Source organism: Jatropha curcas, chromosome 1 (assembly GCF_041381405.1).
Source record: "Jatropha curcas cultivar XTBG-Jc1 chromosome 1, XTBG_Jcur_1.0, whole genome shotgun sequence".
Taxonomy (NCBI): domain Eukaryota; kingdom Viridiplantae; phylum Streptophyta; class Magnoliopsida; order Malpighiales; family Euphorbiaceae; genus Jatropha; species Jatropha curcas.
In genome coordinates this window covers 3,559,556-3,586,766 of record NC_143151.1, presented here as the reverse complement: position 1 = coordinate 3,586,766, position 27,211 = coordinate 3,559,556, and the positions used below count along the sequence as shown (strand labels likewise).

The 27,211-nt window shown below is 32.9% G+C and overlaps 4 protein-coding genes across 6 annotated transcripts; 2 read left to right on the top strand and 2 right to left on the bottom strand.

Annotated features, from left to right (window-relative positions):
• Positions 1-621: 621 nt before the first annotated feature.
• LOC105628157 (Transducin/WD40 repeat-like superfamily protein) lies at positions 622-3,616 on the top strand. Its single transcript, XM_089718494.1, has 5 exons — positions 622-816; positions 1,067-1,318; positions 2,088-2,231; positions 2,316-3,005; positions 3,133-3,616. The coding sequence occupies exons 1-5, from the start codon at positions 709-711 to the stop codon at positions 3,358-3,360; spliced, it is 1,422 nt and encodes a 473-aa protein (XP_089574620.1). The 5' UTR covers positions 622-708; the 3' UTR covers positions 3,361-3,616.
• An 892-nt stretch (positions 3,617-4,508) lies between these two features.
• Positions 4,509-11,729, top strand: LOC105628158 (uncharacterized). Its single transcript, XM_089725498.1, has 11 exons — positions 4,509-4,874; positions 5,031-5,222; positions 5,334-5,602; positions 5,795-5,879; positions 6,042-6,194; positions 6,398-6,528; positions 6,674-6,934; positions 7,098-9,874; positions 10,024-10,132; positions 10,206-10,286; positions 11,091-11,729. The coding sequence occupies exons 1-11, from the start codon at positions 4,709-4,711 to the stop codon at positions 11,175-11,177; spliced, it is 4,311 nt and encodes a 1,436-aa protein (XP_089581624.1). The 5' UTR covers positions 4,509-4,708; the 3' UTR covers positions 11,178-11,729.
• Positions 11,730-15,586: 3,857 nt separating this feature from the next.
• On the bottom strand, positions 15,587-17,990 carry LOC105628159 (protein NRT1/ PTR FAMILY 2.7). Of its 3 annotated transcripts, XM_020677025.3 has the most exons (5): positions 17,475-17,990; positions 17,163-17,380; positions 16,827-17,085; positions 16,547-16,652; positions 15,587-16,456 (listed from the first exon to the last, which is right to left on the bottom strand). In XM_020677025.3, the coding sequence occupies exons 1-5, from the start codon at positions 17,551-17,553 to the stop codon at positions 15,655-15,657; spliced, it is 1,464 nt and encodes a 487-aa protein (XP_020532684.1). In that variant the 5' UTR covers positions 17,554-17,990; the 3' UTR covers positions 15,587-15,654. The 3 variants fall into 3 exon arrangements, with proteins under 3 accessions (XP_020532684.1, XP_012064906.1, XP_089578222.1); XM_012209516.4 differs by having other exon boundaries at positions 16,547-17,085; positions 17,475-17,987; XM_089722096.1 differs by having other exon boundaries at positions 16,547-17,085; positions 17,231-17,380; positions 17,475-17,985.
• Positions 17,991-22,971: 4,981 nt separating this feature from the next.
• Positions 22,972-26,003, bottom strand: LOC105628160 (protein NRT1/ PTR FAMILY 2.7). The gene is made up of 4 exons (XM_012209517.4): positions 25,845-26,003; positions 25,551-25,768; positions 24,916-25,457; positions 22,972-23,991 (listed from the first exon to the last, which is right to left on the bottom strand). The coding sequence occupies exons 1-4, from the start codon at positions 25,924-25,926 to the stop codon at positions 23,118-23,120; spliced, it is 1,716 nt and encodes a 571-aa protein (XP_012064907.1). The 5' UTR covers positions 25,927-26,003; the 3' UTR covers positions 22,972-23,117.
• Positions 26,004-27,211: the final 1,208 nt, after the last annotated feature.

The following is a 27,211-nucleotide window of genomic DNA, read 5'->3' as shown; positions in this document are numbered from 1 at the left end:
TTTGCCGTTAGGTGTTTTACGATATTTGATTATTTCGTCTTCTTCCATTAGCAAAAATGTAGTACTAATAAAAGTCGTTGCAAATGAAAATTACATGTGATAAAATAATCAAAACAAGAAATAAAACTCAAGTTTCCTTTGGACCCTGCTTTCATGTGTTTGATCTTCCAGTCGCTGACTTTGGTTCCAAAATCAAGAGCCAAAGCCACTTGGATATCAAGTGGAGAGGTTGGTTTGATCATTGATGGTAAATAGCCCATCGTTTTACATTTTTCTGAACACATTTAGTAAATAAAGTATGAGTATTAATAAACAAATCAAAGCAAATCAAACTAAATCATCATAATATAGTTAATTTATATAAATCTTTCAAATCAACTAAATTATTAAAGCTGCTCCCACATTCTGTATTGAGGATTGGCCCTGAAATTTATTTTATTATATTTTTTAAATAACCATAACAAATTGTTTTAGATGTTACAAAATTATTAATTATTATAAATGATTAAATTCAATGACACTAGTATCCAAGAATTTTTAATCATTATATATATATATATATATATATATATATATATATATATATATATATATATATATATATATATAAAGGGAGGGTAGAAAAAATTATTGTAACACTTGTACGCATTTGCAGATAAATTGAGCAAACGAGAAAAGAAGCTAAACTAGTAACTGCAGTTGTGCTAGATGGAAGTTCCTTACAAGCGAATTAGAAATGGCCTTTCAGATATTTGCAAGAGAGAATTGGGATTGCTTCAGCCAAAACACTTCACCAATCGATTATCTGCTTCTGAGGTTTATAATTTCTCGACTCAATCCAATTTCCTCTGTATTTAAATATGATAATCATCCATAAATTCACTTGTGCGATCATCAGTTCTTTTATTGTTACTAATCTGATGTTTCACTCTTTTTAGTGTTTTGAATTGGAATATTAAACGCATGTTTTTAAGTTCTAATTTAATACTTCATCAATGCAAATTTTGTGATTTTTCTCACTTAATTTCGTATCAGAGCTGAATATCTTCATTTCTCTTGCTTACAGGTACTTTTGGAGCAAATAAATCTTTATGGGATGCTAATTGGTCATGAGGGTTGTGTAAACGCAGTAGAATTTAACTCTACTGGTGACCTTCTTGTGTCAGGTTCTGATGACACACAGGTTATGTTTTGGGATTGGGAGACTAAAAGAAGAAAGATTTCATATCCTTCCGGTCACTCTGATAATATATTTCAGACCCGAATCATGCCATTTAGTGATGATCGTCGAGTAGTTACTTCTTCTGCTGATGGTCAGGTGAATTTTCTTATCTTATTGGAATCAGCATACTCCCAATCGTCTGTTTTTTTTCCCCATTATTTTGCTTGGACTCAGTTTGAATTAGCAGTGAAATCCAGCTTAGCTTATGGAGTAGCAGGTTTCAACAGTTAAATTACGATGTATTAAAATTTTAGACCTTTCAACTCTAGATGCTAGCTACTAATATTTAAGCATAGACTGCTAGCCACCAATAGCTAAGCACAACTGCTGAACCATAGGCCTCAGTGTTGTAAGCTTGAATCCAAGTTAGAACCTTAATTAACCAAGTAATGTCATCCTTTCGTTATTAGCATGAGTTGTTTTATATATATATATATGTGTGTGTGTGTGTGTGTGTGTGTGGCAATATTGCACGAGGTTCACCGCTTTATGATGTTTAGGAAGTACGTATGACCTTCTGTTCACAAAAGGAACAATGTTACAGTTGCAACGAAGCTGGTTCTTAGAAGTTGTTCAGAGAGGAGGTCTTTAGACCCTTGTTTACTATACTGAATTTGAAGTATGGGTTGTTGAACTAATTAAAGAAATAAATGTTACCATTTGCACCAACAACGAAATATGAAATTCCATGGGGAACTCATTTATACCAAACAAGCCATAAATTTGAGAGAGCTGGAGTTCTTAGTCATCTTGTTGTCCTTGCTTTCTCTCTTGTTGATATGGGATTGCTCTCAGGCCTTCTTTGGGATGTTTGTCCATAAACTGCCTCTTTTTTGGCATTTTATCCATTTTTTTGTCCCTGCAGGTCAGGCTTGGCCAGCTCTTGGAAAATGGTCAAGTTGATACAAAAGAGTTGGGGAAGCACCGAGGGCGTGTATACAAGCTTGCTGTGGAGCCAGGAAGTCCCCATGTGCTTTATAGCTGCGGTGAAGATGGTTTAGTGCAACATGTTGGTTAAATTTATGATATTTTGTTCTTTGGAAATCCTTTCTTGTTTTGGCTTGGCAGTTTGATTTTTTGTTTCATTTTGCAGTTTGATCTGCGTAGTCGGTCAGCTACAAAGCTTTTCTATTGTTCTTCATTTGCAGAAAATAGCAGACGACCTCATGATAGCATAAGATTGAATGCCATTGTAATTGACCCAAGAAATCCTAATTACTTCGCAGTAGGAGGTTCCAATGAGTATGCACTTGTCTATGACATAAGGAAATGCAGATTGGATGCATCGATTAATTCAGATACACCTGTGGACACCTTTTGCCCTCGTCACCTGATTGGGACTAAAAATTTGCATATCACAGGATTAGCTTACTCTAATACTAGTGAATTGCTTGTCTCTTATAATGATGAACTTATTTATCTATTTCAGAAGAACACGGGGATTGGGTCCAACCCATTATCCTTACCTTCTGAAGACTTACAAAAACTTGAAGAGCCACAAGTTTACTTGGGCCATAGAAATGCAAGGACTGTTAAAGGAGTGAGTTTCTTTGGCCCTAATGATGAATATGTATTGAGTGGTTCTGATTGTGGCCACATATTTATTTGGGAGAAGCAAAGTGGTAAGGTAGTGCGTTTAATGCGTGGTGATCGACATGTAGTGAATCAACTTGAACCTCATCCATATTTGCCTATTTTCGCTACTTGTGGAATGGAAAAGAATGTGAAGCTTTGGGTTCCCATTGCTAGAGAAGATCCTCCATTTCCTGACAATTTAGAAAAGGTACTAATCTTGAACTACATTTAGGGAAAAAAAAATTGCATCTTGATTTGTCATTTTTTGTTTATTGTGATCAACCTTGAAATTGAGTTTTCTTGTGTGTTCCCTTGTATTTGTTGTTTATTAACAGATCATGGAGTCAAATAGGAAGGGTAGAGAGAACCCTTCACGGATAACTCTATCCCCGAATCTTATAATGAATGTTCTGCGAATGCAGAGGAGACAAACGTTGGAATATAGAGAAAGGAGATACAGTTACACTGATGTTGAGAGTGATGAAGAAGAAGGGGAAGAGGCATATGTTTTAGGATTTTCAGCTGACAGTGACCCTTCTGAAGAGGGTTGTAATATTAGCTAGAGTTTGTAACTTACATTTTAGCAAAACTAGGTTCTAGAATTTCCTGTCTATATTTTACTTCAAAAAAAAAAAAAAAAAAAAATCTGTCTATATATATGTACATATATTACTGAGTTGCTGTATTTGCTACAAATATTTGCACAGTCAAAGGCATCATAAACCAGAATGATGGCTTTGCATGGTTTTGGTGGAAGTGGAGATCATATTTCTGTAAGTATGAATGCTATATTTAGTAGTAGTGTTTGATGTCACGCAATTACTCAGTTGTTAAGCTGCAATTTCTACAGTCTCTGATCAAAGATTTGTTTGTTTTTTAGTTGCAGAAAATATACACTTTGCCTTCCCATTAACACAAAAATACTATTAGATCCTCCGGTTAAGTGAGCCTGCTTGAAATTCTATCTTTTGAGTTCTCTATGATGTTAGTCTATGTTGCACGGAAATGGAAACGAAGAAATGTGGAAACAAGGAAATGACATTTAAAATATAATTCACATTTAAAATATAATTTTACACAGGAAAATAAATATGCGAAGATGTTCATGGCTAAGAGTTTTTGTACATAAGAGTTCTGTACATCGTAAATGTTAGTATTCTGTATCTTCTTTTAAGTTACTGTATTGTATAGGAGCAGCTGGCTTGTAAGAATAAGTTGTCTATCAAGAAATTTTGCTTGGGGACTTGAAATTTATCATAGTAAAAGCATTAGCAGGTTATGATCTTCTCCACTTGATTTTACTATACAGGTTCTTGTTGTTAACTTGTTATGAGGATAAACTGAGATCAAGAAATTGATAGGAACAAATGAATGGCATGATTATAAATTTGAATTTCACAATATCAAATCTGTTTATCATGTCACAAGAAAATGAAATTTTTTTTTTTTTTTTTTTTTTGCAACTTCAGAAAACCTATTTGGAAATTTTCATTTTTAACATCACAAAATCGAGTCATTTTTAATATCGAAAAGTATTATTATAAAGTGAATTTATAACTGTAAACAAAATTTAAAAAGTTAAACACTTTTTTTTTTATCAAATCCCAGGTGGTCTATCTTAATTAGTAATTAAAAAAAGAAAAAGAGGAAATGGGCTTCTTTGTAATTTAGCAAAACCAAACCCCCAAGTCCCCAACCCAACACGTGATCGTCAATTTTACGTTATCTTCATAGCTTATTTTATTCTCCTCCTCGCCATTGAAATACAGTTCCCGCTTGTCAATACAAATTCAAAAAATTTCATTCTCAAATCTGATACACTCCATTTTATTACGTTCTACTGCTCTCCTACTCCACTTGATAGATCTTTCTAGAGAAAACTTACTGATTGTTCTTGTCGCAGAAACACAAATGGAATCTGATCTATCCCTCGTTGAGATGTCAGGGGAAGACGATTCATTGCTATCTATGGCAAACGACGATGTTTCTTTCTCTAACGGCAACTCCTATTTCTCCTGCTCTCCTCTTCTTCGAATCCCCAGATCTACCCGCTCTCCTCGTCTTCCTTCTCCACTCGGTTAGGGATTTCAATTTAAATGGATGGTTTGATTTATATGCTTCATTCTGTGTTAACAATGAGGGGTTTAAATGGTTTCGTAGATAGGTTTCTAAAATTTGTAATGATTAATGAAAGTAGAAATAGGCAGTAATTAATCTGCTTATTATGTTGCAGAACCAAGCTCTTCATCGTGTGAAGATAGTACATATAATAATAATAATGTGAACAAGGAAAATGTCAGTTCTGATAAATCAGAAGTGCCTAAACTCAGTATTGAGCCACAGAAAATGAAGAGGAAAAAGAAGGGCGGAGGTTACAATCTGCGTAAAAGCTTAGCATGGGATAGAGCTTTCTTTACTGAAGAAGGTTTTGCTTTGTTATATATATATATATATATATATATATATATATATACTGCTATTATATTTACTTTTCTTGTTTGATCAATGCTTATGGGGGGCAATTCTCTTTGGCTAGGTGTTTTGGATCCCTTAGAGTTGTCAATGCTTAGTGGGAATTTGGGCAAGTCTAATGGGGAGACTTTGTCAGTTATACATGAAGGTAGAGAATCAATGTCTGGTGAATTGGATAGCGTCAGTGACTCGTCTGATTTGCAAGCACTTGAGGATAATTTATTCAAGGAGCTTCCTTCAAGTACTCTAAATGAAGGTAGAAAGATTGCTGGTACCTTGTCACCAAAGCTTGGTTCGTCAACTAGAGATAAACGAGGCCCAGCTTTTTCTGCGGTTAGTGTTTTTCGAATTTGAATACATGTTTTCCCCCCTTTATCCCGTTCTTGTTTAACCACTTTGTTTATTGCTTAAGCTGTATTTTAATTTTAATTCTTTTTTCTTGCTTTCTTTCATTCTTTTTCTTTCTTTTTTTTAATTGAAAATATTGAAAGTAATGAACCATGATGTTTGAACAATGCTCCTCAGACCAAAAGAAAGGTTCTTCAAGCTCAAGATATTAATAGAAGTGCCGCTAAGCGCAGTGGTTGCCCACGACCAGTGGCTTCATCTTCATATCCTTTTTATACCATTTTTGTATGGAGTTGTATGTTTGATGGTCTCCAAAATCCCTCTAAGTTTATGATCCATGAGTTTCTTTGTGCTTCTCTGTTTTTTCTTAGTCCATTTGTTTCAATGTAAAGTTGACCTTAACTTCCTTGAACTCTGAAAAGACCTCCAAACATAAACACAACAAAAGTGGCAACTAAAGACTCAAGAGTTTCTAAACTATTGGCTACAAAGTCAGATCCTTCAGCTCTTTCTTCAACTTCTAGAAGTTCCACAACTAGTGCAAGCCACTCAAAAAGCAATTATAATTCTAAGCCAGGTGATTTTTGTTCATGTCTGTGCGTATTCATTTTTTAAAGGTTTTGGAATATATGTTTTTAATGCAACTGCTTGATTTAATTTCTCATCTGTATTATATTTCACAGAACAATTAAGTTTCCAATGTATGATTCTTCTCTGTCAGGCTAGGCTTTCACTTGTCATCAGATGAAATTGATAATGTGTATTTGATATATTCTGCAGTCAATTCTCAGAAAAATGTTGGATTAAAAAGCACTTCAACCAATACAAAGACTGCTCGAAATAATGCAAAATCTGTTCCTGCTGGAAAACCAAATGTAAAATCTACTGCTCAGCAAGCAAGAAGAAATGTGGTTAGAACCTAAAGCTCTACAAGTTACAGTCACTGTGAATCAACCCATCAAGTTTTGTCTGATAAACCAGGCTGCAAATTTTGTAATACAATCGCTTCCTTAATATCTAACACACGTGTCTTTCCTTTGCTGTATACTTCTAAAGGTGAAGGTCAGCTCAGTGCCTGAAACACATTCATCATCCAATCTGCAACTTCCCCAGGTTAGGCAGGCAAATAATAGCTCAGAAGTAGTTCCAGCTGCTGCTCATCCTTCGACTGCCAATGATAGCAATACCAGCAAAATTGCAGTTTCGTTCTCTCAAAATGCTTCTAGTAATGGTGGAAACATGCAACATATACAACCTCAAACAACAAAGCCAACTGGCTTGCGAATGCCATCACCATCACTAGGATTCTTTGGTCAGGTAAGCTGATTTAGAGAATATCAGATAATTATATAATTAAAATGAAAATAAAACTTACTAGTTAAACATATCAAACAGAAATGATTTTTAGTGTTTCAAAATGTTTGATCAGATGCCAAGCCATTTCTCATCCCCTTTTCTCATTTGTGAAATTGCTTTGCAGTCAAAACCTTCTGGTTCGTATAGCCTGTTGCAGAGAAGTAGTCAGTCCTGCAATCTTCCCGAGTCTAATATTCCTAATTTTAGCAAAGCTAGTGCCTTAAATCCTATTCATCAAAGGCCCTCACGACCGTCTGGGAATACATCTGCATGCCCAAGTAAATCACACTCTGTAGCATCTACTGTTGATGCTGCATCATGTGGAAAGATCAAAACCAACTTGGGGTTGAATAATATGAAGGAGGTGGCATTGCAGGAAAAACATAACTCTGAGAGTAATTATATTATGAATCATCAGCAGCAGATGCAAAACTATCATAATGATGTTGATCCACAATCTCTACGTCAAGCAGAACCATGTAAAATCAAAAGGATCTCTTGCATGGATCATATTGCACAGCAGAGCAACAATAATGAGTTCTCCTTAGAGTGTGATCCATGTGAACAATTAGAAAAAGATTCTGACAGTAGCATTGTTGATGTTAGCATCAGTAGTACAGATTCTAGTGGTGCTTCCTTAGACTATCTGCAGTCCATGCCCCCTCTTTGCCTCCCAGTGGAAGATGAAGATCCTTGTAAGGCAAACAATAAGATTGTGAACCAACTTGTGGAAACACAGCACGATGCATCTACGGAGAATCAAAATGTCTGTACAGAGTCGCGGCATAAAGATGTGAAAAATAACTGCGACAAGGCAGCTTCAAAAGTGCATGAAGATCAGCTAAGTGGCATGCATGAAGCCAAGCCTGAGACATGCAAGCGGAGGAAGCCTGACACTTGTGAAGTTGATTTAATCTCTAATGCACAGAGCCAGGGGATGAGTAGTACTTTGTTTGAGGACAGAATATCTTTGGAAGATCTTAATAAATACAATAAGCCAAATGCAGATGCTGGACCGAAAGTTCTAGAGTGTGATTCTACTTCATGTTGTCTATCATACTGTACGGTTTTAAAGCCTAGAAAAGATGGCATTACTGGAATTGATTATGAAAGTAGGGGATTGCATGCTGGAGATGCACAAATGTTGGTTGAATGTAGCAAGAATTTAATGAGCACTTCAAAAGTGGATGGTTCAAACTTCATGACTATTGATGACCCAAGTGCAAAATCTGCAGAACAAGCTGAGCTTCCAAATTCCTGTCCATTAAAAGAAAAAACTTCTCAGGAAAATTACACACCACTTTTTAATGGCTTCTTTTTGAATGAAAAATGCTATGAAGAGTCCCAAGAGAAAGATGTCCTTCAGAATTTCAGTTCTGTTGAATCAATAGGAACTGATGCTAGTGGAGGTGAATTAGGAAGCTCTAACTTTCTTTGTTCAACATTACCTGTTAATGAAGACCCTGGTCTTGATAAAGCTGGAGAAAGCAAGACTGGAGAGATGGAGTGCCTACATGTTGACAATGATTTAATAGATTCTGCAGATGGTAACCCAGTTGCGGAAAATGCTTTAATAGCTTCTACAGATAGTAAGTCAATGGTCGAAAATGCTTCAACAGCTATTTATGAGTCTAATGCTTTGGCATCGGAAGGGATGGGCAAAAGCCATATGATTGTTGCAGTCATCGCTGGCAGTATCACCGTGAATGATTGTTGTCCAAATATAGGAGATCATAGTGGGAGTGAACTTGAAAATCCCCATGTAACATCCCAAATTAGCTCTGTCATGCAAGGTAAGGTTGCTTCTGGGATGAATGATATAATTGAGCATGAAGATGCAATGGACGATAATTCTGATTCTTCAGCAACAAATTTCACTGAGTTTTCTTGTTTAAAGACAGGGAATGATGCTTGTTACAGTGAAAGGGGCATTTCCATACAGCACATGGATTGCTCTAGTGATATGCATGAGATGAAAGAACAGCCTATAGAACAAGCTAAGCTGATAAATTCCTTTTTTCGGGAAGCTGAACTGGTGAATCAGAGTCGAGATGTTTTTTATGAGAGCAAATCCTTTGAAAGTGGATCTCAAGTTCCTCAAAGTACAGACCAATGTGAAATCATGGAAAATGAACTTGCTGGGGTTGATAACATGATCAAGGAAACACTTGGGGAAGATTCAGAAGTACAGTCCTTACATCATTGTCTGTTAACTGATAGCTGCAACAGTAATGTTAGTGTCTCAGGGGCAGATAAATATTCCTTAGGGGTTGATGATATCAGTAGACAGCCTAAAGAACATCCCGAGCTTCAAAATCTTGATCAAGAAGTTGGTCCTGAAAATCATGGGTTGTGTTCAGATGATAATTTGTTGCTGATGAATGCTTCTATTGAATCTCTGGAGAAAGAAATTCTTGAGAATGTTTCAGGCGCCAGTTTAGAACAAGGCAATGATTTACCCAGTGAATGCACTCTATTACTACCTCAAATGTGTAATGTTGGTTATAATGTGGATAAAAATGCTGAGCACCCATCAATGGAGCCATCAGATGAAAATATTGAATGCAGTATGGATTGTGAGATCAGAAATGATTACGATCTTGACAATCAAGCTCGACCTTTTAATTCTGGTTCATCCTCCGAGACAAATGGAGATAAGATGCCATTGACTGCAAATACTTTTAACTCTAAGCCTTTCTGCGTTTTGAATGAAAAAGCAAATGAGACATTAAATCGGAGTATCCAGCAGGCCATAGAAGTCAATTTGTTAGAGAATGATATTTTTCCAGCGGAATCTGAGGTTAACATTCACCAAAGCAATGGTGGTAATAACAGTGAACTTCAAGATGGGTTAGCCAGTGCTGTGTCCTCTGAAGTAGTTGAGGATGCAACTGTCTCACAGTAAGTTCCATAACCCAAGTCTTATTGGTGCATATGTACGATCCATGTTTCCTCTTGCCAACTCTTTAACCTTCTCTTTAGGCGCAGTATAGATTTTTCAGAATTCGTACAACATGCATTTTAAATCATTTGTTCATACGTTATTGCAGCAAGGAATCTGTGGATGAGGACAAGCAAGATGCACTTGTAGCAAGGCCTCCACCAAACGCTGTTCCTTTTTCAGATGAATGGTTAGCAGCTTTTGAAGCTGCTGGAGAGGTACTTAACTCATTCCTTGTGGACTAATTTTACAAGGAAAAAATATTATGACCTAATGCAAAGTTTTCTGCAGGAGATTCTAGCCAAGAAAAGTGGCGCTGTACAAAATTCACCACCGGACAAGTCTCTACCTGAACCTGGTCCTTGGTCCCCGGTACAAAATCCTATATCCTAGATAATTATTTTTATAAGCCTGTGCCTGCTAATTATCTTAATATTTTATGCCGTTTACATACATTGAAATAGTAATACAAGTATTATAACCTGTCTTCTACCCAAAAAACTTAAAGATACTTTGTTTGCTTTAACATGACAGTTCAAAACAACTTGGAAATCCTGTATCTACTCTTTTGCCTTTTCATTTTGCTGTCCTGTGCTTGTAGATTCTTTTTGAAACAGTCTAATTTTGTTTTGGAAAACATCAGGTTAGTTGTTGATATGTTTGCATAGAATCTTCTCTTGATTTTGTTAAAGCAGTTCTTGAAAATAATCATGACAGGCATCAATTATTGACATTGTGAGCCTGTTTGGCATTATTATTGAAACTATTTTCCAATCCTTCAAAAAAGAAATTTCGAAAATCACCTCCTTAGAATGCTGTATAGCTTCTTTTTTAAGATTTTATGATTATTACATGTGAAAATTCGCATTAAAAACAAACTTCAATATTCTCTAATCAACTTTTTTAGCAAAACGTTTCTTCTTGACATTAGCATGACTATCAATGCCAAACACACCCCATACACATTTTTTTCCTTCAACAATAAAAGGCATTAATTTCTGGGTTATCTCTCTCTTGCTCATGTTTGTCATCTTTTAGCATTAATAAGGTTGTTTTGGGAAGGAATAGTTGAAAAAGGCAAATTCTTGGTTACCAATTGTCCTGCAAATTTTATGAAAGAACAGATATATTTCCCATATTCTTTTTCTTGGTATATAATTTGAAGTATTTTTTCAGGTAAGGCGGAAAAACAACCAAGGGATAGGACCGTACGACTGTACAAAATATACCAACACCAACATCCCATCTTCCGCTTCCGACTGAAGAGACTAGGTTCGAGGTAAAGGAGCAAAGGGTTATTTGACACTTGAAACATTCAATATTTGCCAACAAGAATAGCCCTCGTTCCTGTGGCAGTTGAGAATACATTTCAGCTAATCATTCTTTTCTCATTGACAACCTGATTGACCGAAATTTAAACACTTAACAAAAAAAAAAAAAAAAAAAAAAAAAAAAAAAAAAATTTGCAGCAAGATGCTGCTTTCCCACTGTTACCTCTATCTTAGAGAGGTAGTTCTTTTATTCTTTTTGTTGTGCCATTAATGAGAAACCAACTTGACATTTTTCACACAAATGTACTTCTGTTTGACATCCGGTAGACTGATGTGTCTTTGTGGAAGTGTTGCCGAAACCGTAGTGATTTGAAAACTGGACCAAACTGCCCGGCTAGAACAGTCAAACTGGGAATTGGCTGTGATCTATCATATTTTCAATTTAAGATACAATACTATATGTATACACATAATTGTTTTGATAAAAAATTCAATGCTGATTGTTGGTTGGTCCATTGAACCAGTCAGCAGACAGGTTTAATTACGAGTATTTTAAAAACACTGCATATTGGTAAAAAGCTCATTTGTCAGAATTCATTTTTGCAAAATGCAACTTGTTTGCATAAAACTTCAAATTTAAAAATTAAAAAGCCACGGCAAGAAACATTAAATATCAAAATCAAATATTAAAAATTAGATGATCAAATTTACACCTAATTGTAGGCATGGCCCTCGGTTCATTTTGAACCAAAATCGAACCGTACTGTAGATGAACTGAAATTGGATTGAAATTATCGGTTTAAAGTTTTGAACCGGAACTGGTGGTTTAAGGGCCGATTAAAGTTCATGTGAATGTTAAAATCTAAATCTGAACCGGCCTTGAACCAGCGGTTTCGGTCCGGTTCGAACCAGAAATTTTCTATTTTATTTTTAAAATAATAATCACTTAACATATTTTATATATTTCTAAAAGTCTTAATAATATTTTATCATGATATACTTTACTTAATTTTTTTTTTAAATATACTTTACTTTAAAAGTTAAAAATTAAAAAGTAAAATGGTAAAAAAAGAGAGAAATATTTAGTCTAAACTTATATTGTTTTTAACTTTTTTTTTTTACCCTTTTTAATTGGTTACTAAGTTTAAAATTACATTATTTTGAAGCATTTTTCAAAATTTTCTTATAATTTATGTTATTAATAACATTTAAATAAAATAAAGTGATAACTTATTTAATTATTTAGTAAAATTAATTAATTTTATTCTTATATGAGTATGAGCATTCAAAAATTTATTTAAAATAAAATTTATCAATATTTTTTAAACTCATATTAATGTTTTCGAAAGAGAGATGTAACATTAAACCGATTTTTTTTTTTTAAAAAAAAACATATATCGCCGGAAATCATGATCGAAACCGTCGGTTCATTGGAATCCCGCCGGAATTGGCCGGAACCAGCAGTTCAAGGGCCGATTTAGGTTCAACATTTTAAAAATTTTGAATCATCGGTTCCGTAAACTAGAACCGGCGGTTCAATGAACTGGCTATGCCTACCTAATTGTGAACTTATTATTTATAAGGAATGTAGAATAGGGAATATTATAAGGCTATGTTTAATTGGATGTAATGCAATGCAATGTAATTAAAGACGTAAGCAATGTAATTAAAGACGTAATGCAATGAAAAATGTAATGGAGTGTAATGTAATTAAGATTCCATTATAATGTTTGGTAATGTAATTGAGAAAATTTATGAAATGTAGTCACTATTCCATTTTTATGTTTGTTTGTAAATATGTAATGTAATGTAATTAAAACACTACCACCACCAAACATATCGTCCCACTCCTTCACCACCCACCACCACCACCACCACTACAACCACCACCATTCCACCACCACTACCACCCCAAACGCCACTCCACCACCACCATCACCTCAAATAATTTTTTCATATTTGACAAATGAAAATAATAAATAACAACAGTATCAAAGATATATATATATATATATATATATATATATATAAATTTAAAATCCTTGAGTTCGTACTCTATTTTATTTATATGAAAACAATAAATTATAGAATTTGGTTTGACATAATAACTTATCATTTATTTGTGGAATCATTTATTCTGTATAAGTAAATTTTTTATATGAAACTAACGTCAGCAAGATGTGAATTACTACAAGTTTGATAAATAATTTATTTCATTTACAATAATTTTTTTCAAACAATAAGTTTGATAAATAACTGAGTTTCAAATAATTGCTCACGTCTAAGCATAGCCTGTCTATTTTTTAAAACAATTGGAATTTATTTCAATTTTCATGCGGATTTAGAAACAATAATCAATATTATTTGAATAATAAGTTTTATACCCTTGTACATATCTTTTTATTTTGGTGCTACTTTGTTTGTAATTAGCTCAGTACCAATATTCAATTAAAAAATTCATTGTTTTAATTTTCAACTTATTATTGGTACGTTAAAAAAGAGAGTAAATCAAACTTGATTATTTTAATTAAATTCAAATGAGTTTTAAACCATTTTAAACTTATGGCATTTTAGCAAACATAATACGATCATTAAATTTTCGTAAATCATAAAACTAAAACCAAAATTGTTGTAATTACAAATTTCATAAATGAGAAAAATGTCTCATTGTGAATAGGTTGAATATTATTAAATGAGCCGATTATTAGGATTGAATTTATTAGCAGTGATTTTACCACTTACTATTTTTACATATTCAAATGCATACATGAAATGTAAGATCTAAATACATAGGTGGCAGAGTGGTTGAGATGTTGGTGGTGGTGGTGGATTAGTATGGTGTTTGAGGTGGTGGTGGTGGATTAACGGTGGTGGTGCAGCGGTGGTGATGGATTATTGGTAGTGATTGGGGTGGTGGAGGTGGTGGTGGTGATGGATTATTGGTGGTGATTGGGGTGGTGATAAGGGTGGTGGAGCAGTGGTGGTGGTAATGGATTATTGATGGTGATTGGGGTGGTGATAAGGGTGGTGGAGCAATAGTGGTGGTGTGATCAAGCAGTGGTGGTAGTGTGATCAAGCGGTGGTGGTAGTGATGGCTAAGGTAGTGGTGGTCGTGATACAATGGTTGAGGTTGTGGTGGTGATACAGTAGTTGAGGTGGTGGTAATGGTGGAACAATGATGGTGGTTGTGGTGGTGAGGTGGTTGTGTTAAATAGCCTTTAATGGTAAAGTTTTTATTGGGATAGTTTGGTGTAATTGGTATTAGTATTACATTTGTTTGATGTAATGGATAATACATGTATTTTTTGATATAATAAATATTAAATTAATTTAAGTGATGAAGATTACATATGAAATATCAATTACATTACATTGTCTAAAATAAGTTTAACCAAATAATGTAATCAATTATATAATGTAATCTCCATTCCATTACATGATTGATTACATCAAATCAAACATGGGTTAAAATTTGTACTTAATTAATACTGTTTTATATGTATATTTAATGCATTGAACATTTAGAAAAGAAAAAATAATTAAAATTTACAAATTTAATTTTTATATCTTGACGAGGTTGAATATTTAAAATTTAATTTTCTGGCTTGACATTTTATCAAAATTACCTTATGTGTTCAAAGAAAGAAAAAAAATCAATTGCCTAAATCTTTTTACATTTGAACCTTGAAGTCCACACATAAAATGTAATCTGGCTTGAGAAAAGGGATTTAGAAGAATATTTTCGAGAAAGAAAGTAATAATTAGTGGTTAATATTTTATTACCTACAAAGATATGCTTATTTCTACTTTCATATATATTAAAAAAGTAAATTATATCTTTTGAACAATAAATTTTATCCATATTTTTATTGATATATTCCTATATTAATATTAAATGTTAAAGAACTAAATGGAAAAATAGTTTTTCCTTAAAAAAAAAAAAAGGGGATTGTTGATAACAAGTCATATTAAATGAGGATATATTAAATAATTGAAAATTTAATTATATTTCCGAAAAAGGGTCATTTTCTTTTTTAATTTTTTGCTTAGTTGTTGATAGAGTGACCTAGAAGACTATATATTTTTTGACACAGATATAAAAAGCTAATGAGCCCTTTGCTTCTTCTCAAAAAACAAAAAAAAAAAAAAAAAAAAGCCCTTTTCCTTCTTTTTTAGACAATATGACAACAGAAAAAGAAATGCTTGGAACAAAATATAAAATTATAAACGATTTGTCAATTCCAATATAAATATATCAATAACAACTCCACTTATCTGAATACATATTCGTAACCCAAGCGGTTGAAAAAGTCATTTTTATATAAGAAAATTTTGATAACAGTTCATCCCTATTATAAAAATTCCACAAGCTTTATGCATTCAAAGAACCCAAAAAAAAAAAAAAAAAAAAGAAACTGACATATTCTGTTTTGACTGAATTGTACAACAAAGATGACAGAAAAAAGTAATTATTCCACATTCTGATACTTGTAAAACTTGGCACATATTAGAAAATAAGCAAAGTTTAATGAGCCAAGCACAAACAACATCCAATAAACATAATCTAGCCTGCCATTGTTTATATTATCTGGTAACCAAGATGTAGTCTTTTGAACCAGATCAACCACTGCAGAGCTTAAATAGTATGCAATTCCCATATTCAGAGCACTCATAGCAGTTGCTGTGCTTCCTACTGACTTTGGAGATTCTCTGTAATATAACGTTACTTGTCCTGGATAATGGAATGCTTCTCCAATCCCAACGACAGCTAATTGTGGCACTAGCCATAAAACTGATATAGGAACAACCCCATTAAGGTTATGGGTTACTGCTACTTTTCGCCTTTTCGACTCCACTAGAGCTGCAACTGCCATTCCTATCACATTAAGCACATGGCCTGCTCCAATTCGTTGAAGGGGAGTTGGTGATCGATGAGTCAGTTTCTGCCATACTGGATAGACGAATCGGTCAATCAAAGCAAGAGATATTGCAGCGGAGGTTAATACAAAGACTATCACTGATCCTGCTGGGAATTTGAAACTTGATCCAATATGACGGTCCATAGAAAGTGCTTGGAGGATTGTTAAGCTATTCAAGACTCCAATTGGGGTGCTCAGGAAAATCCCACTTGATAATACTGGAAAAATCCTCATTACAGATTTTAGGTCCTCCACTTGCTGCACTGAACAAAGTCTCCATGGATTTGCAGTGGAGGTGGAGCCATTTAATTTAATGTCGCCTTCAGTCTTCTGTGCTGCCTTGTTCAGGAACCTGCATTTAAGTTACAGAAACAACAAGTTTAGAATTAAATGACAATGGAGAGCTTAACCATTTTCAGATATTGAATAGTAATGTACGTACCTAAAGCTTTTAGTTGGTTCTGAAACCTCAGTTTCCATTGCCTGATTATGTCCAAAGTAGTAATCTTCCATTCTAGATGAAAGTTGAACTTTCCTTTTTCGAACAGCTGCAATAATAACACGAAATAAGCTCGTAAATGGGCTCCCCTCCAGCTTAATATGGCAATAGTAACGATTTCCCCAAAGGAAAAATGCTAAGCCAACCATGTTAGCACCAACAGATAGGCCAAACCCTAATCCCCAACTTACATTATCCTGTATATAGACAATAACAGTTGCACCTGTTACTCCTGATGCATACAAAATCACCACAAACCAATTCATAAAAAACCCTTGATCCTTGACATTATCAAATTGGTTCGCTCCCATTGTTGCTATGGCAAATCGCGACCCCCCTTGGCCTATTGTAGTTAGGGCGATACCCGAGTACAAGACAGCGAATTGTAAAGTTGTTGGAGTGGTGCATGAGCTTGATCCGTTTCCACAGGGTTGAGGCCTCAAGGTATGCAGGATCGCCGTCAGGCTTAGAAGAAATATGCCCTGCAAGTTTACAGATGGGTGAAACTATGATTTGGTAATGAATGGTGAATTTTAGACTCGGAGATTAGAGCTATTACTATTAAAGAAAAGACAGAAGAAACCCAGATAACCGAAAAACAGCCTAGAAAGGAATCTGCAATGATGCCTGCAATAACTGGAAGGAGACTACTACATCCATTGACAATGTTGAAGATTTGAGTAGCCTCTATGCTCTTCACATTAAATTTCTCGATCAAATACACAACTAAGTTCGACATTGATCCGGCTATTGCTATTGTCAATCCCGCCAATGTTCCTGTTTTTAATGCAGAAACCAAAGTAACTATTAGTTATTTTCTGGGTTTATATTCGAAAGGGAGAAAGTGAAAGTGAAAGTGAGTGAGCTATACCTGCGATGAAAGGGAAGGTGATCCAGCCTCCAGTTTTCCTGTTAGAATCTGAAATCTGCATCTCTCCATCTTCTGCCATGCTCCTACTAGGATGAGTTGCTAGTGCTTACAAGTAAGTGTTAATTGCTGCAATTGAATTATATATCTTCTTAAAGATTATTCAATTAAGCTTCCATATTGTTTTGCACTAGTTGATTGATGTAAACTGTGTTAGAATTGTATGCTATATGAAAAAGCAACTATTATTTTTCTGCATTACAATTAATTAGTATCTTTATCTCAGTTCCATTTACTATGGAAAGCTCTGTTGATGGCAGTAGAAGATGCTTCCTGTAGTGATATTCCACCTGATGGATTTCTGTCATATTAGTATAGCAAAATGGTAATGTGTCAGAGTTCAAATGATTGTTTCCAAATTGAAGATGATTTGAATGGTAGCTGTGAGGAGGTCTATAACTCTGCTAGAAGCTAAACAGCCATACCAAACACCTACTAGAAGTTTATTTGCCTCTTGAGTTCGTTCGCGCAATTTTTTACCTAAAATTGAAGTTTTAGATTCATTTTAGCAAGAATTTTCAACCAGGATCAATTTAACCAGGGGTGAACAAAAGGGCCATGGCCTCTCAAAAAAAAAAAAAAAAAAAAAAAAAATTCTTGCAAATAACCCTCAAAATTTTGCCTTTTTCCTTTTTTTTGCTTAATTCGACAGCATGGTCCCCAGTTGGCTCCTCAATAATTTTTCCCAAGGTTCATCACTGAATTTGGCCTTCTTTTTTCTGGCTAGTCAATGCGCGTGAGAGACAAATAATAACAAGATGGTTTTCTATCAACTTAAATAAGTTATCCATCTTCACTTAATAACATCGTCAACACCTTTATTCCAGTAAAAAATGGATCCAATTGGATTGAAAGTTCCTGTCAAGATCGATTCAAAAGTTCAATTTTGAGTAAATTGTACATGTGATCAAGTTGAAGGAAAAAAAAAAAAAAAACCTGTGTGAAATTTGTGATTAAAACATACCAGATCACCTTGAAATAAAATTTAATGACTTTTGATCAATTTCTTCAATAAAAATTGTATTTTAGAATTTGAAGCAGTTTACTTGGAATTATTAGAGCGTGTATTACGGAGCGAATTATGTAATGCTGTAATTATGTGAATATTCTTTAGATATCGAATCTGCTGTATAAATAGTTGTTTCTATAAATATACACTATACAATCACTCTATTGGTCTAGTAGTTGAAGCACGCTATACTCTATTCTATCCTAGTTATTACCAAAATGTGACATTGGTGACCAAAATTTGAAAAAAAAGGTACAGGAAAGAAAATATATAGCAATTGTTACATTCAGCTTTCATTAACAGAATTGCCTTTTGGATATTCTGATATTTATACAACTTTGCATAAAAAGATTAACAAAAGTTTCCCAATATACGTTATCTAGCCTTCGATGATCCATACTATCCGGTAAATAATTTGTAACCCTTCTCATAAGATCAATCAAAGCTGCGTCTAAATAAAAAGAAATCCCAATAATAAAAAAAAAATCATAGCAATTGCTGTAGTAAACAGCGAATGAGGAAATTCCTGATAATAAAATGCGACTTGTCCCGGAAAATGAAATACTTCTCTAATATCAACTAAAATTAGTTGCGGAAATAGCCATAAGGCATGCATAGGCATTGCAGTAGAGTTGCCTTTGACACTATCTGAATATTGAGCATGAGCTTGTTTAAGTCTCCTTGACTCCACTAAAGCAGACACAACCGATTAGTACTATAACTGAAATAGAGCTTGAATAACATTTAAGTTGACTTGGATTTGCATTGCTATATGAGTGCTTAAAAATATTGCGTTGACCAAATTGGGAAGATCCTTATCAGAGTTTTCAAATCTTCTACTTATCGCATGGTGCATAGTTTTCAGGGTTTTGTAATTGAGCCATCGGGTTTTGTTTCTCCCTTAGCTTTAAGTGTTGCTCGGTTGAAAAACCTGCTTTGTTAGACCAAATATTTATTTTTTCATTTTGTTGTAGTAATATAATAATAATTTTTAGAATCTTCTGGTTTGTCTTGTCATGTGCTATAAAACATGTAAGGATTAGGAGGTCTAAGCTTCCAGACTTCTTATTCTCTACTAATATCATTGCTCATTTGATAAATATTATTAAAATCAGATGACTATCTCTGCTTTGTAGACTATAATATTATCTCAGTTTATGAGTAATAATAATAATAATAAAAATCAGACAATGTTCGATGAGTCTACTTAATGGAACATAACGTATTGTGCCTCATCCTAATTTGTTGTGCACATTTTCAATTAGATCTATTTGTTGATGAACACTCAGTGTATGCCCTTAATCATAAGCTCCAAGACATTATTCCCAATCTGTATAATATTAAAGTTGCTTTTGCTAGAAAATATTTAAAATAATGTTATCAAAAGACCAACATAATTCTAATGATAAGCTCCAATAATCTTATGATCTCACCAACTGTCATTCCTCTATCTACAACGTTTGGTCAATTCCTAATTGTCTTTCCTTGGAATTTGAAATGCAGTTTCCATTTTTTATACAACTTACGCAGATATGGTGGAAACAGACAATCATATGTCTTATGATTAATTAAATTATTGAGTATACTTATTATTAAATTATTAGATAAAGTAGAAATATATATTTTATATTGAATTTGATTGCAATATGATTTAATAAAAAAATTATTCTCTCTTTTCTTTTCCCTAATTTTTCAAAAAAAAAAAAAAAAAAATTGTTTGAATGAATAGTTGGAAATGCAATAATTAAAATTTGATATTTGAATTGCAAAATCAAACAGACTTATAACCACATGCCATTTTATATAATTAAATTATTTTATTGAATTTTAAATCCAGAAAAAATTTAATATATTTAAGTATTTAAACCCTAAATCATAACGCTCTCCGTTTACACCTAACTTATCTTGAACATGGGCTAAGTAAAAAAAAAAAAAAAACCTGGAATAACCTTAACATACAATTCAGAAATCCTTCTTGAGATGAGAAAGAATTCTGTAACAAACCAAAAGAATCCATCGAACTCAGAGTATCCTAATAAATTACAACCAAGCCAGAAATTCATTATTCGCTTCAACCCCTTTCTTTGCCAAAGTAATTTGACACATAGAATCAAATCTGTTAAACAATCTCCACCGTTTCCAAGGTCTCTTCTCTAATTTTGGCAGCAGAGCTAGAGATTTCTGGTGTTTCAGGGTCATCCATCAATTGTATAACCTTGGTATTGGTTGTATTTTATGTGAAATGTGTCGTTGACGAAGAGAGAGTAGGTCTCAAATAACGCAAAGGTGGTGGTGTTGGTGCAGCACAGTCGTATTGTGGTCCTTCAACTAAAGGATTTTCAATTGGTTCTAAGTAACAAATGGGTTTAGCTAACTGGTTGTCGCGTAAGGAAAACAGGAAACTCAGCAAACGCGTCTGCAAAGTTCAAGCTATTCATTATTAGTATCTGGACATGATAATGAGTTGGGCAGTAAATGAATCAAACCATTTGGAAACAGTTTAAGAATCGGTTTGATAAAAACTCAACTCGGTTGAATGATTTAAGACCCGATTAGATGAAAATAATATTAGAAAAATAGAAAATGCACTTTAAAAACTACAAATAAAAAAAATACAATATTAATTACATAGTAAGTATAAAAAGCAACAAATAACAATAGAGCCCGCATAGGATTGGAAAACCTCCATTTTGCATGGTATATATATTGTTTACCATTTTGTATTTTATTCGATCGATTAATTATTTTAATTTATTTATTTTTAAATTCATTAATTATTTGATCTGAATTTGGATTAATTAAATATCGTGACTTTGTGAGATAAAAAGATAATATTCAAATTAATTTAAAAAATAATTTAAATAATTAACAAAAGGATTTTAATGAATTAATTATTTAATTAAGATGTGTAAATATAAATTATCTTAAAGTGATGAAATACTGGAATTAGTTACACAAGTAATAGACATCAAGTGGAGAAAATGAACAAAGAAATAGATCACGATCTTCAACGTCCACAATCAGAGTATGCATTTATGGAGGTAAATCCTGTTCAAAAAAGTGCAAATTAATATGAAAGAAGTGGGTGCTTTAGGACATTCAATAGAAGCTAGGAATGGGTTTTGACAATAATATTTCCAACTTGCAAGAAGAGCAAACTTGTCATATATACTTCTTCTATTTTCTATACATGTTGCAATGCTAAAGATAGAACAAAAAATTGAAGACAGAACAGGTAGAAAGAAGGTTTTCAAGGGACCTGAGTTTTTGTTTGGTTGATTTTGCGTAAGTGGGGTTCTAAAACAGCACTCACTTAGAAGCTTATATGGGAAATGTTAGAATATGAACGGAGTATCGATTCAGTTGGTGCCCTAAGAAGGAAAAGTACGTGTTCTTCCAAAAGTGCATTGCTATATTCTGTTAAAAAATCTAGCAGTCTAAGTTGTGGAGAATATACAGAAGCGAACATTATTTTCCTAGTTGTCTAATCTTGTTTGCTTAAACTTCATCTTACCTCTGTTAATAGACGCATCTGATGGACATGACATTTGCCTGGAAAATATAAAGGCTTTCTTCTATTCATAAGCTCCATGAAGATGCAAACAACTGACCGTATATCTATTGCAGAAGTGTAGTCTGGAGGGAGCAGCAAAAGTTCAGGAGCTCTATACCAACTGATAAAAACTCCTTGCCATGGCCAAAATCGCAATCTCCGGTCTATTTAAGCTAGAGCAATACCTATACTTGAGTACAAGAAAGTGAATTTGTAAGGTTGTTGGAGTTGTGCACATGAGCTTGATTCATATTTCGCAGGGTTGAGGCCTCAAGAAATACAGGATCACCGTTAAGGTTAAGAGGAATAAGCCCTGCAAGCTTAAAAGTTGTTCTTCTACAATAACGTTTTCATAAACTCATTCTTCGAAAGTACGTATAGGTGAATATAAAATCTCTCGTAGCAATTTCTTTCTTTTTGACTTCTCACTTGTCTGTAAGTACCATTAAATATAATTATGTTGTTGATTGGCTAATTCCATTTGCTTCAACTTAACACATATTGAATTCGCAGTTCCAAAATATTTGATGCCGTTTTCTCCACTTTTAATACTTAATCTCAAAATAGGAAATTAACTTCTTTTTCCATTTTACATAAATTAAAGCTAAGGTTTATTCTAAACAAGAAAAATAAATAAAAGCTAAGATTTTTTTTTGAAACTTATAATTTTAATTAATAAAATCAAGAAAAACTTAACATAAAGATTTAATACTAGCACAGACGAGTTGGTCTACCCCATATATCTAAATCTAGAATCTTAATGGTAAGTGAAAAATCCTACAATAAAAACATTAAAAGATAAAATATTAACAAGAAATTGATGGTTAACCCTCCAAATTGTAGAACAAGCATAAGAAATAGCAACTCTAGCTAAATAATGAGCCACCATAATAAAGCTAAAATTTAATTAATAGAGAATATTGGTTGTTCACATAAAGTATAGTTCTCTGTTTGATAACCGAGAATTGAGATACCAACAAGTTGGAAAAAAAAAGAAAAGAAAAGAAAAGAAAGATAGAGATAATTACATTCGGGTGTTTTCACCTAAAGAACCTGAAGAATTCTCACCTGTGGCCTTTTGGACATTCTGATATCGATACTTGTAGAACTTAGCACAAGAAAGATAATAACAAAAGTTAACCATCCCTATTACTGCTAGCACCCAATATACATTATCTAGCCTTCCATGATTAATATTATCTGGTAACCAGTTTGTAACCCTTCTGATTAGATCAATCAATGTTGTGCTTAAATAATAAGAAATCCCAACAACCAAAGAAATCATAGCAGTTGCTGTACTTCGCAGCGAATCAGGAAATTCCTGATAATAAAATTCGACTTGTCCCGGATAATGAAATGCTTCTCCAATACCAACTAGAATTAGTTGCGGAAATAGCCATGAGACATGCATAGGCACTGTAGTAGAGTTGTCTTTGACACTATCTGTATATTGAGCATGAGCTAGTTTAAGTCTCCTTGACTCAACTAAAGCTGATACAGCCAAGCTTAGCACATTAATCACATGGCCTATTCCTATTCTCTGGAATAGAGTTGGCGTTTTTCGCGTTAGCTTTTGCCATATTCGGATGAGAATACGATCATTTATGGCGAGAAAAATTGAAGTACTAATTATTACTACGACTGGAATAGAGCCAGCTGGGATTTTGAAGTGGTGTCCAAGTCGACGATTCATTATTAGAGCTTGAAGGACAGATAAGCTGCCTTGCATTATTAATATAGGAGTGATTAAAAATAATGCTGTTGACCAAATTGGGAAAACCCTTATGAGAGCCTTCAAATCTTCTACTTGTTGCACTGTGCACAATTTCCAGGGTTTTGCAATTGAGCCATCAGGTTTTATTTCTCCCTCAGCTTTCAGTGCTGCTCGATTGAAAAACCTGCTTTGTCAGACCAAATATTTAATTAATTTCTTTTGTATATGATAATATTCAAAAAAAAAAAAAAAAGATAAAATTTAATTTTTCCACCTAGAGTTAAAGATGATATTATTGGCAATCTGTATAATATTAAAGTTGCTTTTGCTGGAAAATATTTAAAATATGTTAATTCTAATTTTTAGCTCCAATAATCTTAAGATGTCACCAACTACCATTCCTCTATTTATTCCTAATTGTCTTTTCTGGAATTTAAAATCCATTTTCCATTTTTTTATACAACTTATGCAGATATGGTGGAAACAGACAATCAATGTCTTATGATTAATTAAATTATTGAGTACATTTGTTATTAAATTATTAGATAAAATAGAAATATATATTTTATATTGAATTTGATTCCAATATGATTTAATAAAAAATTATGCTCTCTTTTATTTTCCCTAATTTTTCAAAAATAAAAAATAAAAAAATAAAAAAATTTGTTTGAATTAATAGTTGGAAATGCAATAATTAATATTTGATATTTGAATTCTCAATCATGCTTCTAAATATGTTTTTCTTCGTCCTAAATCTCTTATAATTAAATTATGATTCAACCATCCTTTTATTATTAAATTATTGGATAGAGCAGAAATACATTTTATTTTTGAATTAGATTCCAATATGATTAAAAAAAAAATTGCTCTCTTTTGCTTAAATTTTCAAAACAAAAGATGTATTTGATTACAATATTTAATATTTGGTATTTGAATTCTCAACCATCCTATATTTTAAGCCATATTTATAAATTAATATTTAAATTTGAGTTTGAATATTCTCCTTTATACTAAAAAAATAAAAAGATTGTCTTAATGAACTTTTAAACCAAGAAAGTAATTAAGGAATATAAACCAAAAATTAAACTCATATTTATTAAGATCATACCTGCAACTCTTTGTAATTGAAGCAGAAACTTCATTTTCTTTTAAATCTTGCTCAAGGTAATAGTCTTCAGTTGTAGAAGACAAAGAGGCCTTTCTCTTTCGTATAGCAGCAATAACAACACGTGCTAAGCTAGTGAATGGGCTTCCATGTGGCTTATAATGTCTATAGAATCGATTTCCCAGAAGAAACATCACTATACCAATGAAATTAGCAGCAAGAGATAGCCAAAACCCTAAAGCCCAACTGACATTATCTTCTATATAGACAATGGCAGTGGCACTTATTAGAGAAGCAATGTATGAGGTGAAAAAAAACCAATGGAAAAAACTGCTCTTATCTTCTTGTTTATCAAATTGGTTTGCTCCCATTGTTGCTATTGTAAATCTTGTCCCTCCGTACCCTAAAGATAATAGAGCAAAAGCTCCATATAGTACTGCATATTGGAGTTTTGATGGAGTTCGGCACAAACTTGATTCTTCTACTGCACAAGGTTTAGGCCTTAATGAGTCAAGTGTTGCAGTTAAAGCCAATAGCACATTGCCCTGCAAGAAAATTCTAACTCAGTTTGATAATATATATATATAGAGAGATTAATTAACAAAAAAGAGACGACAGAGACAATTAGAAGATATTACCAAAAAAGAGACACAAGAAGATATTGTGACAACAGAGAAAGAACCCGAGAAGGAATCAGCAACTATAGCCCCAACTATAGGGGATAAATTGGACACACCACCAATAACGTTAGAAATCTGAGCTGCATCAATTCTGTTTACTTTAAATTCCCCAATCAGATACACAATCAAGTTTAATCCCGAACCTCCAGCAGCCAGTGCCAAGCATGTCACCGTCCCTGCTTAAAACAAAAATAATATATCAACCCAACTCGAAATGATCAAAGTAAGGCAGAAGATAGAAAATAGATATACCTATAATGAAAGGGAAGGTGATCCAGTTGCCTCTGTGTTTGGCAGCAGAGCTAGAGGTTTGTGCTGTTTCTGGGTTATCCATTAATCTTGTAATCTTGATATGTGAAATGTGTTACTGAGAGCGTACGTCTTAAATAATGCAAAGGTTTTGGTATTAGTGGTACGTTACTACAGAGAATGATTTATCTACACGTGGTTTTTATTGGTCTAATTCAATAAAATGAATTGATTTGTCTATAGCGGTTGGCAGGCGCATCCATATACCAAATTAAGTAACAATAAGTTTTTATTGAGACGACTGTAGTTCTAGCCAGTAACTAGAAAAAAAAAAAAAACAAAAAGATAGCACGGGTACAATTTTTAAAAGATGTCCATTTTCAGTGGGCGTAGTCTACTGGAAATTTAGCACTACTTTGGCTTAGCGGTTGGTCTGATAGCGGCTGCTGTAGCAGATGTCGACAACGGTTAACTGATTATTATTTATATTTGGTAATGATTACTATGCATGTTTGGTGAATTATTGATAGTGTTGTTAAAATACAAAATAACTATTAAGGACATAATTATTTTTATACGTGTATATATATATTAATTTATTATTTTTATTTTAATGTATTATATTAATAAAATAATAATTAAAATTTTTAAAATAATGTTTTAAAGATTTTTTTTGAGAATAAAAGAAATTATTTTCAAAAAACTATAAATAAAATGATCATAAAAAATATCAATTTGAAAAAAAAATTATAAACAATTATTTTTATAAGGTTAATAAAGTTTAAAATAATATAAATATAAATCAGCTACTAGTTGATACGAAAAAGCTCCAAACCATAGCTGATGGAAATAACAGCTGATTGAGATTTCCATCAGCTAGTTGCTGATTAAAAATTTTACCAAACACCTACAATATAGCTGTTGGGTATGAAACAATTATTAATTGCATGAAGCAGCTCAACCAAACGTCCCATTAATTTTAAAATTTGAAAACTATTTATAAATTTGATGTGAAAACAATCTATCAAAGTATTATTCATGGGAATTTAATTTTAAAAATTGCGAAATGTTATCTAAGATAGTGATTTCTGAAGCAACAAAAACCAATGAAATACTCAAAGAAATTTCTAATCTATAATATCCTCAGTGAAATTTAAGATATTTTAAAATAACTTTAATCATGATTAATTTTGAAAATTTTTTAAAGTAAATATATAAACATAATTAAGCATTTCAAAATTTTTATATTTCAAATTTTCAAATTTATTTTTTTAAATAAATATATGATAATATTGTATTGAAAATTATTTATTTTTTAAAATTATTTTTAAAACATATTTAATTTTATTTTAATTATAATCAAAATATTT

Excerpts from the sequence above, each read along its gene's own strand:
- LOC105628158 (XM_089725498.1), top strand. The coding sequence starts at position 4,709 with ATGGAATCTGATCTATCCCTCGTTGAGATGTCAGGGGAAGACGATTCA. Across the intron at positions 4,875-5,030 it reads TCGTCTTCCTTCTCCACTCG|AACCAAGCTCTTCATCGTGT; the intron begins GTTAGGGATTTC and ends ATTATGTTGCAG. Across the intron at positions 6,195-6,397 it reads CAATTATAATTCTAAGCCAG|TCAATTCTCAGAAAAATGTT; the intron begins GTGATTTTTGTT and ends TATATTCTGCAG.
- LOC105628160 (XM_012209517.4), bottom strand. The coding sequence starts at position 25,926 with ATGGATAACCCAGAAACAGCACAAACCTCTAGCTCTGCTGCCAAACAC. Across the intron at positions 25,769-25,844 it reads CACCTTCCCTTTCATTATAG|GGACGGTGACATGCTTGGCA; the intron begins GTATATCTATTT and ends TGTTTTAAGCAG. Across the intron at positions 23,992-24,915 it reads TCAATTACAAAGAGTTGCAG|GTTTTTCAATCGAGCAGCAC; the intron begins GTATGATCTTAA and ends CTGACAAAGCAG.
- LOC105628159 (XM_012209516.4), bottom strand. The coding sequence starts at position 17,553 with ATGGCAGAAGATGGAGAGATGCAGATTTCAGATTCTAACAGGAAAACT. Across the intron at positions 17,086-17,162 it reads CTTCTGTCTTTTCTTTAATA|GGCATATTTCTTCTAAGCCT; the intron begins GTAATAGCTCTA and ends GTAAACTTGCAG. Across the intron at positions 16,457-16,546 it reads GAACCAACTAAAAGCTTTAG|GTTCCTGAACAAGGCAGCAC; the intron begins GTACGTACATTA and ends ACTTAAATGCAG.
- LOC105628157 (XM_089718494.1), top strand. The coding sequence starts at position 709 with ATGGAAGTTCCTTACAAGCGAATTAGAAATGGCCTTTCAGATATTTGC. Across the intron at positions 1,319-2,087 it reads CTTCTTCTGCTGATGGTCAG|GTCAGGCTTGGCCAGCTCTT; the intron begins GTGAATTTTCTT and ends TTGTCCCTGCAG. Across the intron at positions 2,232-2,315 it reads AAGATGGTTTAGTGCAACAT|TTTGATCTGCGTAGTCGGTC; the intron begins GTTGGTTAAATT and ends TTCATTTTGCAG.